The sequence below is a fragment of the Narcine bancroftii genome, unplaced genomic scaffold (genome assembly GCF_036971445.1).
Source record: "Narcine bancroftii isolate sNarBan1 unplaced genomic scaffold, sNarBan1.hap1 Scaffold_289, whole genome shotgun sequence".
Lineage (NCBI taxonomy): Eukaryota > Metazoa > Chordata > Chondrichthyes > Torpediniformes > Narcinidae > Narcine > Narcine bancroftii.
In genome coordinates, this window is record NW_027212024.1 from 76,771 (window position 1) to 90,361 (window position 13,591).

General features: G+C 46.6%; 1 protein-coding gene across 1 annotated transcript; it reads right to left on the reverse strand.

Moving 5' to 3' along the window:
* Window positions 1–1,920: 1,920 nt before the first annotated feature.
* On the reverse strand, window positions 1,921–4,717 carry LOC138750879 (dual specificity protein phosphatase 14-like). Its single transcript, XM_069912992.1, has 2 exons — window positions 4,601–4,717; window positions 1,921–2,722 (listed from the first exon to the last, which is right to left on the reverse strand). Exon 2 carries the CDS (start codon window positions 2,681–2,683, stop codon window positions 2,081–2,083), a length of 603 nt encoding a protein of 200 aa, XP_069769093.1. The 5' UTR covers window positions 2,684–2,722; window positions 4,601–4,717; the 3' UTR covers window positions 1,921–2,080.
* Window positions 4,718–13,591: the final 8,874 nt, after the last annotated feature.

Here is a 13,591-nt window from a genome sequence, read left to right on the forward strand (position 1 = left end):
TATAAGGATAAGGCTGGGGCCTCAATGGGAGAATTAGGAAATGGTGATAAATGCTGGTAAACTCCACCATCTTCTCATTTGTGTTTGGACAATAAATGCTAGCAAACTCCACGGACCAATTTCTCAATGAAGTAAGGGAAATAAATGCTAGAAAATCCACCCCTGTCATTTCAATTGTGCATGGGCCATAAATGCTGGCAACCCCCACCACAACCATCTTCCTAATCAGGGTTGGGCAATAAATGCTGGCAAACCCCACCCTTGCCACCTTCTCAATTGGGAATGGGCGATAAATTCTGGCAAACTCTCAAACCTCCATTCTCAATTAAGGATGAGGTATAAATGCTGGCAACCCCCACTTGTACCATCCTCTCAAATGGGATAGGCCATATTGCACTCTTCAATGTCCCACCATTCACCATGTATGTCCTAGCCCTACCCTAGTCCTAGCCATCTTTCAGTCCACTCTTCCAACTGGCCTGAATCCCTCCGCAAGCTTTGAAACCCTGTTCCTCCAATCTTAGAATCATCTGCAGATTGACTAATCCAATTTACCACCCCATCGTCCAGATCGTTAATATATACAACAAACAGTAATGGACCCACGACAACTCTGAGGCACACCACAAGTCACCAGCTTCCAATCTGACAAACCCTTACCCACCACGGCTCTCTGGCATCTCCCATCCAACTGTTTTACTCCTTCAAATACTGGCAAATCCATTCCAATCCCATCTTCTCAACTGGGAATCTGCAATAAATGATGGCAAACCCCCACCCTGAACATCTTCTCATTGAGGGATAGGCAATAAGTGCTGGCAAATCCCAATCCCAACTATCTTCTCAATCATGGATGGGCGATAAAAAGCTGGAAAACCCTCCCTGACCATTTTCTGAATTGGAGATGGCCCATAAAAGCTGGCAAAACCCCCATTTTCCATCTTCTCTATCAGGTATGTGCAATAAAGGCTGGCAACCCTCATCTTCTCAATGAGGAATGGATGATAAATCTCACTACCACCATCTTCTCAATCAGGGATGAGTGATAAATGCTGGCAAATCCACCCTGACCATCTTAATGATGGATGAACAATAAATGCTGACAAATCCACCATTATCATCATCTTATTTGTGAATGGGTCATAAGTGCTGGCAAACTCCATCCCAACCATCTTCCCAAATCAGAGATGGACAATAAATCCTGGTAAGCTGCACCCCTATCATCTTCTCAACCAGGGATGGGCAATAAATGCTGGAAAACCACAACCCAACCATCTTCTCAATTGAGGATGAGTGATGAATGCTGGCAAACCCCCACCCCTACCTTCTCAATTGGGAATAGGTGATAAATGCTGGGAAATCAATCCCAATCCCATCTTCTCAATTGGGAATAGGCATTAAATGCTGGCAAACCCCAATCCTGATAAATTTCTCAATGAAGATGGGCTATCAATACTGTCAACCGCCACCCCACTATCTTTTCAGTCAGGGAAGGGCCATAAATCCTGGCAAACCCCACCACCACTATCTTCTCATCCAGATGGGCGATAAATGCTGGAACCCCCTCCTCCCCACCCAATCCACTATCTTCTCAATCAGAGAATCAGGTTGTAAACACTGGAAAATTCAACTCACAGCACCTCATTGCAGGATGGGCAATAAATGATGGCAACCCTCACTGTCTTCTCATTGAGGGATGGGCAATAAATATCAGCAAACCCACCCCACCATCTTCTCAATCAGGGATGGGCGATAAATGCTGGCAACCCTCACTGTCTACTCATTGAAGGATGAGTAATAAATGCTGGCAAACCCCCTCCCCCCACCACCTTCTCAATGAGGGATGGGCAATAAATACCGGCAAACCCCCCCCCCACCATCTTTCCAATGGGCTATGGGCAATAAATATTGGAAACCCAACACCATCATTTTTTTTTCAATCAGGGATGGGCAATAAATGCTGGCAAACCACCCCACCATCTGAATGTGGGATAGGAGATAAATGCTGGCATACCACCTCTCCAGAGGAGGAGGTAGCCCCTTCCCAAGAAGATAAAGATGGGCTACTTTGTCTCTCCATTTATCGGAGAAGGAGCACTGCGGTCTCCCTCTGGTAGATGTCGGGCACCATGCCCAGTGGCGTGGGCACCATGTGGATGCTGTTCTTGCCAAAGAGCTGCCTCTCATAGTCGACAAGCTGGCGCCAGAAGCCCGGGTTGGGCCGGATGATGGGCCGGCGGGAGCGAACCCAGTGGTGGGCAGTGAGCAGGCTCTGCTGCCGGTGCTTCATCAAGTAGGCGATGCAGAGGGTGGCAGAGCGGCTAATGCCAGCCACGCAGTGCACCAGGGTCCGGCCACTACGCCAGGACACCTGGTGGATCTTGTCGGCCACCAGGTCAAAGTAGAGGGAGAGCGGGGCGTGTGGCAGGTCAGGCAGTGGCACCTTCACGTACTCGATGTCCGGCCACCGTGGGCTGGTGATTTCCACCGTGGCATTGACAATGCAGGTGATGCTGCGGGCACGGACCAAGCGCCGGTCTGTGGCCACATTGCCGCTGCTCAGGTAGAGGGATGGGGTGATCTGGGCTATGCCAGACAGGAGGCCGGCCGCCTCATCCATCAGCACTACCGGCTGGGGCCCAGGGAAGGGTGGGCGGAAAGGTCCGAGGGCGCTGAAGTCCATGGCTGGTTGGGGTGGGGAGGGTGGCGAGATTCATGGGAGCTGTGGGTGGGATGTGGGGAGGGAGAGAGATAGGGAAGAGGGAGGTAGGGGAGAGTGATGGGGAGGGAGAGGTGGATGGGGAGGGGATTGTTAGAGGGGAGAGAGGGGGAAGGGAGTTGGGAAGGGGAGAGGGGAAAGAGAGGTAAATGGTGAGGGAGGGAGGTGGGGATTATGGAGGAGAGAAAGTGGGGAGAGAGTGGTCAAGAGATCAAACTGTTAACATCAGTGGCCTCGCTGCGCTCTCCAACCCCATTACTCCGCCCCAACCCTGGCCACGCCTCTGACCCCTGACCTCTAATTCCCCCCCCCCACCCACTTCTCCTGGATCAGGTGTTACAGGAGAAAGATACATCTTACAGACCATTCGGCCCACGATATCCATGCTGGACAAACTAAACCTCCGCTGCACTGGACCAGTGAGGTGCTTGACAAGGTCCCCCGTGGTAGCTTGAGCCAAAGAATTATGAGGCATGGGATCCAGGCCACCATGGATGTGTACGTATGGAACTGGTAAGCCTGCAGAAGACAGACCATGGTAGTGGAAGTATTCTGCCTGGAGGTCAGTGATGAGTGGAGGGGCCGCAGGGATCTGTTCTGGGACCCCCTGCTCTTTGTGAGTTTTGTAAATGACCTGGATGAAAAGGCAGAAGGATGGGGATCAGTAAGTTTGCAGATGACACGAAGGTTGGAGGGGCTGTGGATGGAGCTGAAGGTTGTTGAAGGATAGAGGATAGCGACAGGATGCAGTTTTGGGCGGAAAAGTGGCAGATGGAGTTCAATCCGGATCAGTGTGAGGTGATGCATTTTGGAAGGACAAACCATACAGCTGAGTCCAGGGTCATTTGAGAATGTGGATGAACAGTGGGACCTTGGGGTTCAAATCCATACAATCCCTCAAGGTTGCCGCATAGGTTGATAGGACCATTAAGAAGGCCTGTGTGACGCTGGGCTTCATTAATGGGGGGATTGAGTTCAGGAATAGAGAGGTCATGTTACAACTCTACAAATCTCTGGTGAAACCCCATTTGGAGTATTGTGTTCAGTTCTGGTCACCTCATTACAGGAAGGGTGTGGAAGCCGTGGAGAGGGGTCAGAGGAGATTGATCAGGATGTTGCCTGGTTTGGGAAATGAGGCAAGATTAGCAGACCTGGGACTTTTCTCTTTGGAGCGTAGAAGGATGAGAGGAGACTTGATAGGGGTCGACAAGATTCTGAGAGGCATCGAGAGGGTGGACAGTCAGCGCCCGTTTCCCATGGCGGGATCAGCAAACACCAGAGGACGTGTGTACAAAGTGAAGGGAGGGAAGTTTTGGGGAGATGTCAGATGAAAGTTTTTTTTAAAGAGAGTTGTGGGGGCCTGGAATGCCTTGTCAGGGATGGTGGTGGAGGCTGGAACTTTGGGGGCGTTAAAGAGACTCTTAGACAGGCACATGGATAGGGGAAGAGAGAAAGAGAGGAGGGAGGCAGAGAGAGGAGGAGAGAGAAATAGGGGAGGGGTGGAGAGGGTGAGGGGAGGGGGAGGAGAGATGAGAGGTGAGAAAGGGGGAGGGGAGGAGAGGTGAGGGAGGGTGAGGGGAGGGGAGCGGATTATTCCTACATCGTTCCGGACAGGACACTGGAGACAGGTTTGGAGAAGGTGGTGGGAAAAGTGAAGACTTTTATAAATACCACCCCTCTCCTCCCCGCCCCCCCCCCCCCCACCCCCAGTGAAACGGACGGTTCCGGGCTCGGGGGGTTGTGTCTGTTTTTGTGGGGTAGGTACGTCTGGGTCAGCACAATATTGAGGGCCGAAGGGTCGGTAGGGCGCCTAATTGTTCCCGGGATCGAGCTCCCAGCCGCCCCCCTTCCTGACCCCCACTCAGCCTGTGTCCGACTCACCTGCCCGGCGGCAGCTTCCTGGGGGAATCCGTGTCCTCCTGGGTTGCACGGGACTCCTGCGGTCAGGTCAGGTCCGGCCGCACACCCACTCTTCACTGTCCACAGCGGGGGGCAGGGGCCGGGCGGGGGTGGGGGGGGACAAACGCTGCGTCACCAACGAGGGCGGGGTCAGGGACAAACTAGAAATAAAACCAGCTCCATTCACAAAATGTGTTCAGACGCCAGCCGTGGAGGTGGGAAATACAGAAGGGAGGGGTGGGAGAGGGGGAGAGATGGGGGAGGAACAAGGAGAGTGAGATAGAGAGAGAGATAGGGGAGGGTGGGGGAGTGGGAGAGAGGGGGGTGGGAGAGAGGGGGTGGGGGAGAGGGAGAGAGGGCGTGGGGGAGAGGGAGGGGAGGGTGCGGGAGGAAAGATGGAGGGGGGAATGAAGGAGGAGAAGGGAGGGGAGGAACAGGGAGAATGAGATAGGGGAGGGTGGAGGGAGAGAGATGGGGGAATGAAGGAGGAGAAGGGAGGGGAGGAAAAGGGAGAGTGAAAGCGGAGAGATGGGAGGGAGAGAGGTTGGGGAGGGATTGTTCACATTTCTTTCGAGACGACATTGCTCAACATTTCAGACATGTTCGGAGAGAAGAGGGGGAGGGGAGAGAGGAGGAAAGGGGGAAGAGTAAGAGGGAGCGAGTGGAGGAGGGGTGGATTGTTCCCATTTCCTTCAGGACAGGACATTTACTTTGCTCAATGCTTCGTAGCATGTTTGGAGAAGGTCAAGCGAAAAGTTTTAAAAAAAATTTCCCCATAGCTGCTATCCCGGAGTCCGGATTAACTTTCCATAACCTTGTCCGCAGTTATTCCAGAACATTTTGGACAAGTTTGGCCGGGGTCACCATTTTTCAAGAACCCTGTCAAACTCCAACCCAGAATTTGAACAAAGTTCGCAAGAAGTTTGGATCAACATGGGTCGTAGTTCACGCAACAACTTCTCAGGGTTTTGTGTGGAAAAATTATCCTGGGGTTGGATATATTTTACAAAAACATCGCGCTTATTTCAGCCCAGCCGCTGAAAATTGGATACAAACTACAAATTGACATTAGACATGGATAATTCTCGTAAAGTGTATACAAACACTGGAATAATATTAGAACATAAAACATTTCAGCACAGTACAGGCCCTTCGGCCCTTAATGTTGGTGCGATCTCTATATTTGAACAAAAAAAATCCTCCCTGTGAAAAACAGAAGTACCTTCACAGATTTCGCTCCAGACAAAAATTGAGAACAAAGAACATTTATTGTACAACAGTGCAAAGTTGGGTGCTTCCCCTTACCCTGGGAATACACACACATACTGGGGCTCACCCAACTTTTATACAGTTCATTTCAGTGTGGAGGTACCCTCATAGAAACATAGAAGATAGGAGCAGGAGTAGGTCATTCGACCCTTCGAGCCTGCTCCACCATTCAACGAGATCATGGCTGATCTTAAAGTTCAGTACCCCGTCCCCGCCTTCTCTCCGTAACCTTTAATACCCTTATACTGAAGAAATAGATCTAATTCCCTCTTAAATATATTGAATGAACCTGCCTCTACTGCCCTCTGTGGCAATGAATTTCACAGATTCACCACCCTCTGGGTAAAGAAATTCCTCCTCATCTCGTCCTAAATGGTTTGCCTATTATCCTCGAACCATGGCCCCGGGTTCTGGATTTTCCCATCATTGGAAACATCCCATCTGCATCCACTCTGGCCAGTCCTGCCAGAATTTTATATGTCTCTATGAGATCCCCTCTCAATCTTCTAAATTCCAGCGAGTACAATCCCAATTTGCGCAATCTTTCCTCATAAGTCATTCCTGCCATTCCAGGTATCAGCCTGGTGAATCGCCTCTGCACTCCCTCCATTGCAAGAACATCCTTCCTTAGATAAGGTGACCAAAACTGCACACAATACTCTAGGTGGGGTCTCACCAAGGCCCTGTACAGCTGCAGTAAGGTATCCTTGTTCCTATACTCAAACCCTCTTGATATGAAGGCCAACATACCATTTGCCTTTTTAACCGCCTGTTGTACCTGCATGCTCGCCTTCAGAGACTGGTGTACAAGTACCCCTAGGTCTCTCTGCACTTCCCCATCTCTTAATCTATTGCCATTACCAAAGTGGATAACCTCACATTTATCCACATTGTAGTGCATTTGCCATGTATCTGCCCAGTCCCTCAATTTATCCAAATCACACTGGAGCTTCCTGACCCCCTCTTCCATGCACACAACCCCTCCTAGCTTAGTGTCATCTGCAAATTTGGAGATATTACATCCAATCCTCTTGTGAGAGATGGGAAAATTGATCTAAAATTATGAACATGGAAGAAACTAAAATTCATCAGTTAATGGCTGTAACCAGTACAAACAGGATGAGCTTGGGGATTAGGATGCAGGAAAGCAGAGTCAGCACGATTAGTATAAGAATCTTCTTTGTGACAAGAGCCACCATAAGACTAAGAAAAGGAATGGTAAGGTACAATAGAATGTAGGAAGTTGAGGTAGTCTGGATCAGATAAAGGTCTCCTAGCCCTAGATAGAAGTACCAAGTCCTACATATCTAATTAGCTAACCTTACACAGATTTATACATATTAAATTAGCCAACCCTAGATAGGATGAGTCAACTCTGCATACCAAGAGATTGTAGCCCCGAGAATCAGGAAGGTGTGAATAAGGACAATGACATGATGGGACACCCACAGGATACCCCCTGGTCCTCCAAGTGTACTGAAACTGCACGTAGGCAGGAAGGATTGCCTATGCCAAACCCATCCAGGGGGCAGAAGAATGTAAGGGGGAGGGCACTCTGATACTGAAATTGACTGTATAAAAGTTGGGTGAGCCCCAGTATGTGTGTGTATTCCCAGGGTAAGGGGAAGCACCCAACTTTGCATTGTTGTAAAATAAATGTTCTTTGTTCTCAATTTTTGACTCGAGCAATTTCTTTAAAGGTACTTCAATTTCTAACACTCTCATCCAGATCATTAATGTAAATTGTGAACATCTGGGGTCCCAGTACAGATCCCTGTGGCACCCCACTGGTCACCGCCTGCCACTCAGAAAACGAGCCATTTATCCCAACTCTGTCTTCTACCTGCCAGCCAGTTCTCAATCCACATCAATACTTTGCCCCCAATCCCAGGAGCCTTGATTTTGGAAGCCAGTCGTTTATGCGGGACCTTATCAAAGGCCTTTTGGAAGTCCAGGTACACCACATCCACTGGCTCTCCCCCATCTATTTTACCTGTCACCATCTCAAAGAATTCCAATAGATTTGTCAAGCACGATTTACCTTTTGTAAATCTTGACTCTGTCCGATCCCTTCTCTGCTAGTCATATGCTCCGCTATTACATCCTTAATAATGGATTCCATCATTTTGCCCACTACTGATGTAAGGCTCACCGGCCTATAATTCCCCACTTTTTCTCTACCCCCCTTTTTAAATACTGGGGTAACATTAGCTACCCTCCAATCCATGGGTACTGATCCTGAGTCTATCGAGTTCTGGAAAATAATTCTTAAAGCATCTGCTATCTGAATGGCCACTTCCTTAAGTACCCTAGGATATAGATTATCAGGCCCTTAGGATTTATCTGCCTTCAATCCCATCATTTTCCCCAAGACCATGTCCTTAGAGATACTGATTTCTTTCAGTTCCTCCCTTGCATTAGTCTCTATGTTTCCCAACATTCTTGGGAAGTTATTTGTATCCTCTCTTGTAAAAACAGAACTAAAGTAAGAATTTAATTGGTCTCCCATTTCCTTATTCCCTATTATATATTCCCCTGATTCCGACTGCAAAGGACCTACTCTGGATTTCACCAATCTTTTCCTCTTGACATATTTATAAAAGCTTTTGCAGTCGGTTTTTTATATTTGCCGCAAGCTTACTTTCGTAATTTATTTTTGCTCTCTTGATTAATCCCTTTGTCCTCCTTTGGTTCATCTTGAACTGCTCCCCCCTAACATTCTTCTGCCTCCTGGATTGGTTTGGCATTTGATAATTCTGTCTGCCTACCTGCAGTTTCTGTAAACTTGAAAGACCATGGAGTATCCTGTCTGGGTCCCATCATGTCATTGTCCTTATTCATGAATCTGCCTTTGTCCTTATTCACACATCTCAACCCCCAGGACTTACTACTATATCAGAACTTGCTAATTCTTTCTATCACTATAAGACCCCTTATTCTATTATACTTGCGTAACCCTTCCTCACACTCTTATTGGAATTCATCCCTACTCAGCACTTACTTAACTTCCTCTAGTCCAGTCCAGTATTCCTTATTTCATTCATACTAGCTTCCTATATTCTATTATCTCTCACAATCCACACTTTTTCTTTAGCTACGCTTAGTAAATTCTCAACTGGAAGCTTGGTCTTTTTCCCAGCAAGTCAGCAAATGAACTGCAATCTCAGCATCATCAGACGGAGTTTGGGAAACATACATCCTTTGGGTTGTAGTGATCTGATGAAGGGTCCGTTGAATTAAACACTGCACACAAGTCATTAGGCAGGGAAGTATCATGATGGCTAAAATAACGAGTCCAACTGCTATAAGTCACCAGTAAAAAGTTCAACCATCTGACCATTGTGACCGTTGACATCAATCGATCTTCCATGTTAGAAATAGAAGTACCTTAACAGAAATTGCTCGAGACAAAAATTGAGAACAAAGAACATTTATTACAACAACAATGCAAAGTTGGGTGCTTCCCCTTACCCTGGGAATACACACATACACTGGGGCTCACCCAACTTTTATACAGTTTATTTCAGTATAGGAATACCCTCCCCCTTACATTCTTCTGCCTCCTGGATGGGTTTGGCATTAGGCAATCCTTCCTGCCTAAGTGCAGTTTCTGTGAACTTGGAGGACCAGGGGGCATCTTGTCTGTGTCCCATCATGTCACTGTCCCCATTCACACCTTTCCGACTCTCAGAGCTACAGTCTCTTCATATGCAGAGTTCGCTAATCCTGTCTAGGGTTTACTAATTTAATATGCATAACTTGATAAATCTGTGTAAGGCTTACTAATTATATATGTAGAACTTGGTACTTCTGTCTAGGGCTAGGAGACCCTTATCTCACCCAGACTACCTCTACTTCCTATATTCTATTATTCCTTGCCTCTCCTTATCTTATTCATATGCTGGGCTCACTGATCCTGTCGAAAGGACTAGAAGGTTCTTATCTTACATAGGCTGACCCTGCTTCCTGCATCCTAATTTCCATGCTTAGCCTGTTCATACTGGTTTAATCCTTCACTCCATGTGTCTGTACTAGTTTCCCCATCTTTCATATTTTCATGACAAGTTTACTCATCTCTCACATTCCACAAACGCCACCCTCAGCAGCCAACAAGTAATCGAGAGCCAGGCGGTTTTAATAAGCTGTAGCTCATATCTTTCGTTGTTCTTCAGCCAATAAATCCAAGGCCGTCGCTGTCTGTTTGGTGATAATCTCCAAAACTGCCTGGAGTCTGATTAAATGGTTTAAATGCCAAACAGCTGTGGTACTCTGCAGCAGCTTGAGCCATTTACAACTGGAATCGCCCTTATAGAGATGGCCTTTAGCCTTCCGAATGTATTCGTGACCCAAAGGATGATTTACAAGATGCCAAGTTGGGGGGGAGCGTTTATTGTTACCTAACCTGTGAGTAGCAGCTTGTCTGCGAGCATTAGCATATATACCCCCTTCATCCCTACTCCAGGTATAGCCCTGACTAATGTTCTGCCTATCATTTTCCCACCATCTTCTTTGTACCATATTTTTAGCACTCACCTCTTTAATATCTGTAGAGGCCGGGACGCCAACCCAATCCACTCCCCTAGGGCAGGTCTGTTTCCCTGGTCTATGTTGGGATCCTAAATTAAACCATACTAAAAAAGGTACCCCACTATGAATACAATCTATACCTGTGCCCTGTCTGCATTCTAAAGGTAAACTTGTCCATTCCTCAAAGTAATTATCACCTCTGCTGCCCCTATTCCAGGAGGACTTAATACATTGTGTACAATTGGGTGGTTTCCCAAAAATTGGGAACCAGCAGAAAAACAATACAGCAAATGATGTTGAGATTGTATAAGACGTTGGTGCGGCCTAATTTGGAGTTCTGTGTGCAGTTTTGGTCGCCTAATTATAGGAAGGATATAAACAGAGTGGAGAGAGTGCAGAGAAGGTTTACCAGAATGTTACCTGGGTTTAAGCATCTAGAGTATAGGGAGAGATTGGACAGATTAGGTCTTTATTCTTTGGAGCGTAGAAGGTTGAGAGGGGATTTGATAGAAGTATTTAAGATTATGAAAGGGATAGACAGAGTGGATGTGGATAGACTATTTCCGTTAAGAGGAGGAAAGATTAAAACGAGGACATGAGTTAAGAATTAAGGGGCAGAGGTTTAGAGGTAACATGAGGGGGAACTTCTTTACTCAGAGAGTGGTAGCCGTGTGGAATGAGCTTCCAGGAGAAATAATGGCGGCGGAGTCAATTGTATTATTTAAGAAAAGGTTGGACAGGTATATGGATGAGAAGAAGATGGAGGGTTATGGGCATTGTGCAGGGAGGTGGGACTAGAAAGGGGTGTTTGGTTCGGTGCGGACTAGAAGGGCCTAATGGCATGTTTCCGTGCTGTAATTGTTATGTTATGTTATGTTAATAAAAATAACATTACAGCACTTTTTCCCGGCGTAGCGTAACTTTCAGACCAGAAGGATGCGAGACTGCACGCCAGGTGGAGGGTATATTATCAACGTCTTTAGTTCGTGGGTTAGCTTGTTTAATGCATTATATGTGAGTCCACCCCTTTTCTTTTGTTCGCACTGCAGTGTCTGTAATCAGAAGTACACAATAAGGGCCGTCCCATATCAGTTTTAGTTTATGGTCTTGCCATGCTTTTACATATACCCAATCACCAGGTTTAATAGAATGAATAGGATAGTCCAGGGGTGGGTTTTGAGCTAATAAACCCTTCTGATGTAAGTCATACAGAGAAGTAGAAAGTCCCTGTAAATATTTAGATATGTACTGGTCATTAGCCTCAGGGATAGGGGGTGTCAGTGTGGAATCCCATGTAAGGGAGACCAAACATCATTTTGTAAGAAACAGAAGTACCTTCACAGAATTTGCTCAAGACTAAAATTGAGAACAAAGAACATTTATTATACAACAATGCAAAGTTGGGTGCTTCCCCTTACCCTGGGTATACACACATACACTGGGGCTCACCCAACTTTTATACAGTTGATTTCAGTATAGAAATACCCTCCCCCTTACATTCTTCTGCCTCCTGGATGAGTTTGGCATTAGGCAATCCTGTCTGCCTACGTGCTGTTTCTGTGAACTTGGAGGACCAGGGGGTATCCTGTCGGTGTCCCATCATGTTATTGTCCTTATTCACATCTTCCTGACTCTCAGGGCTGACTAATTTCTTACATGCAGAACTTGCTAATTCTGTCTAAAAGGCTAGAAGACCCTTATCTTATTCAGACTAACTTTACTTCCTACATTCTATTATCTATCCTTATCCTATTCATACTGGCTTTATTCATTACACATATATCCATACTAGCTTTCTTCATCTCTCATATTTTCATATTAGTTTTACTCATCTCTCACAATCCTCATTTTTCTTTTAGCTACGCTTCATGAATTCTCAACTGGAATGTATTACTTGTAAACGGTCTTTTTCCCAGTGAGTCAGTAAATGAACTGCAGTCTCAGCATCATCAGACAGAATTTGGGAAATATACATCCTTTGGGTTATAGTGAGCTGACGAGGGGTCCGTTAAATTAAATACTGCACACAAGTCTTTAGGCAGGGGAGCACCATAATGGCCAGAATAGCGAGTCCAGCTGCTATAAGGGCTGTGGGTATCAGACTCCAGTTACCAATAAAAAGTCTAGTCCATCCCACCAAGGTTGCCAAGTCTGAACCTGGGCATGGGAAGATTTTCGAACTCCTGAAGAAGTGTCTTTAACCGCCTGACCGTTGTGAGCATTGTCCTTAACCAGTCTTTCACAAACGCTGCCTTCAGCAGCCAACGAGTAATCGAGAGCCAGGCGGTTTTGTTGAACTGTGGCTCGTATCTGTCGTCATTCTTCAGCCCATAAATTCAGGGCCATCACTGTCTGTTCGGTGATGATCTCCAAGGCTGCCTGGAGTCTGATTAAACGATTTAAATGCCAAGCAGCTGTGGTGTTCTGGAGCAGCTTACGTCGTTTACAACTGGAACTCCCCTTACAGTGGTGGTTCTTAACATTCCGAATGTCTGTGTGACCCAAAGGATGATTTACAGGAGACCAAGTTGGGGAGGGGTGTTTCTTGTCACTTAACCTGTGAGTTGCAGCTTGTCTGCGAACATTAGCATAAGTATCACTGAACCTGTGAGTTGCAGCCTGTCTGTGAACATTAGCATATGTATTCACTCTATCTCTGCCACATGTACAATCCTGACTAACATTCTGTCTGTCATTGTCCCACCATCTTCTTTGTGCTATCTCTTTAAAGCTCCTCTTTTTAATACCTGTAGAAGCCAAAATACAAATCAAATCTACTCCTCTAGAGCCATTCTGTTCCCCTGGTCCATGTTGGGATCCTATATTAACCCATACCCCACTATGACTATACTCTATACCTGCACCCTGTCTACACTCTAAAGGTAAATAATTGTCACCTCTGCTGCCCCTATTCCAGGAGGACTTAATACATTGTGAGTAATTTAGTGATGTCCCAAGAATTGGGAACCAACAAGTAAACAATACAGTAAATGGTAAAAACAACATTACAGCACTTTTTCCCAGCGTAGTGTAACTTTCAGATTCTAAGGATGCTTTACAGGAGACCAAGTTGGGGAGGGGTGTTTCTTGTCACTTAACCTGTGAGTTGCAGCTTGTCTGCGAAAATTAGCATAAGTATCACTGAATCTGTGAGTTGCAGCCTGTCTGGAACATTAG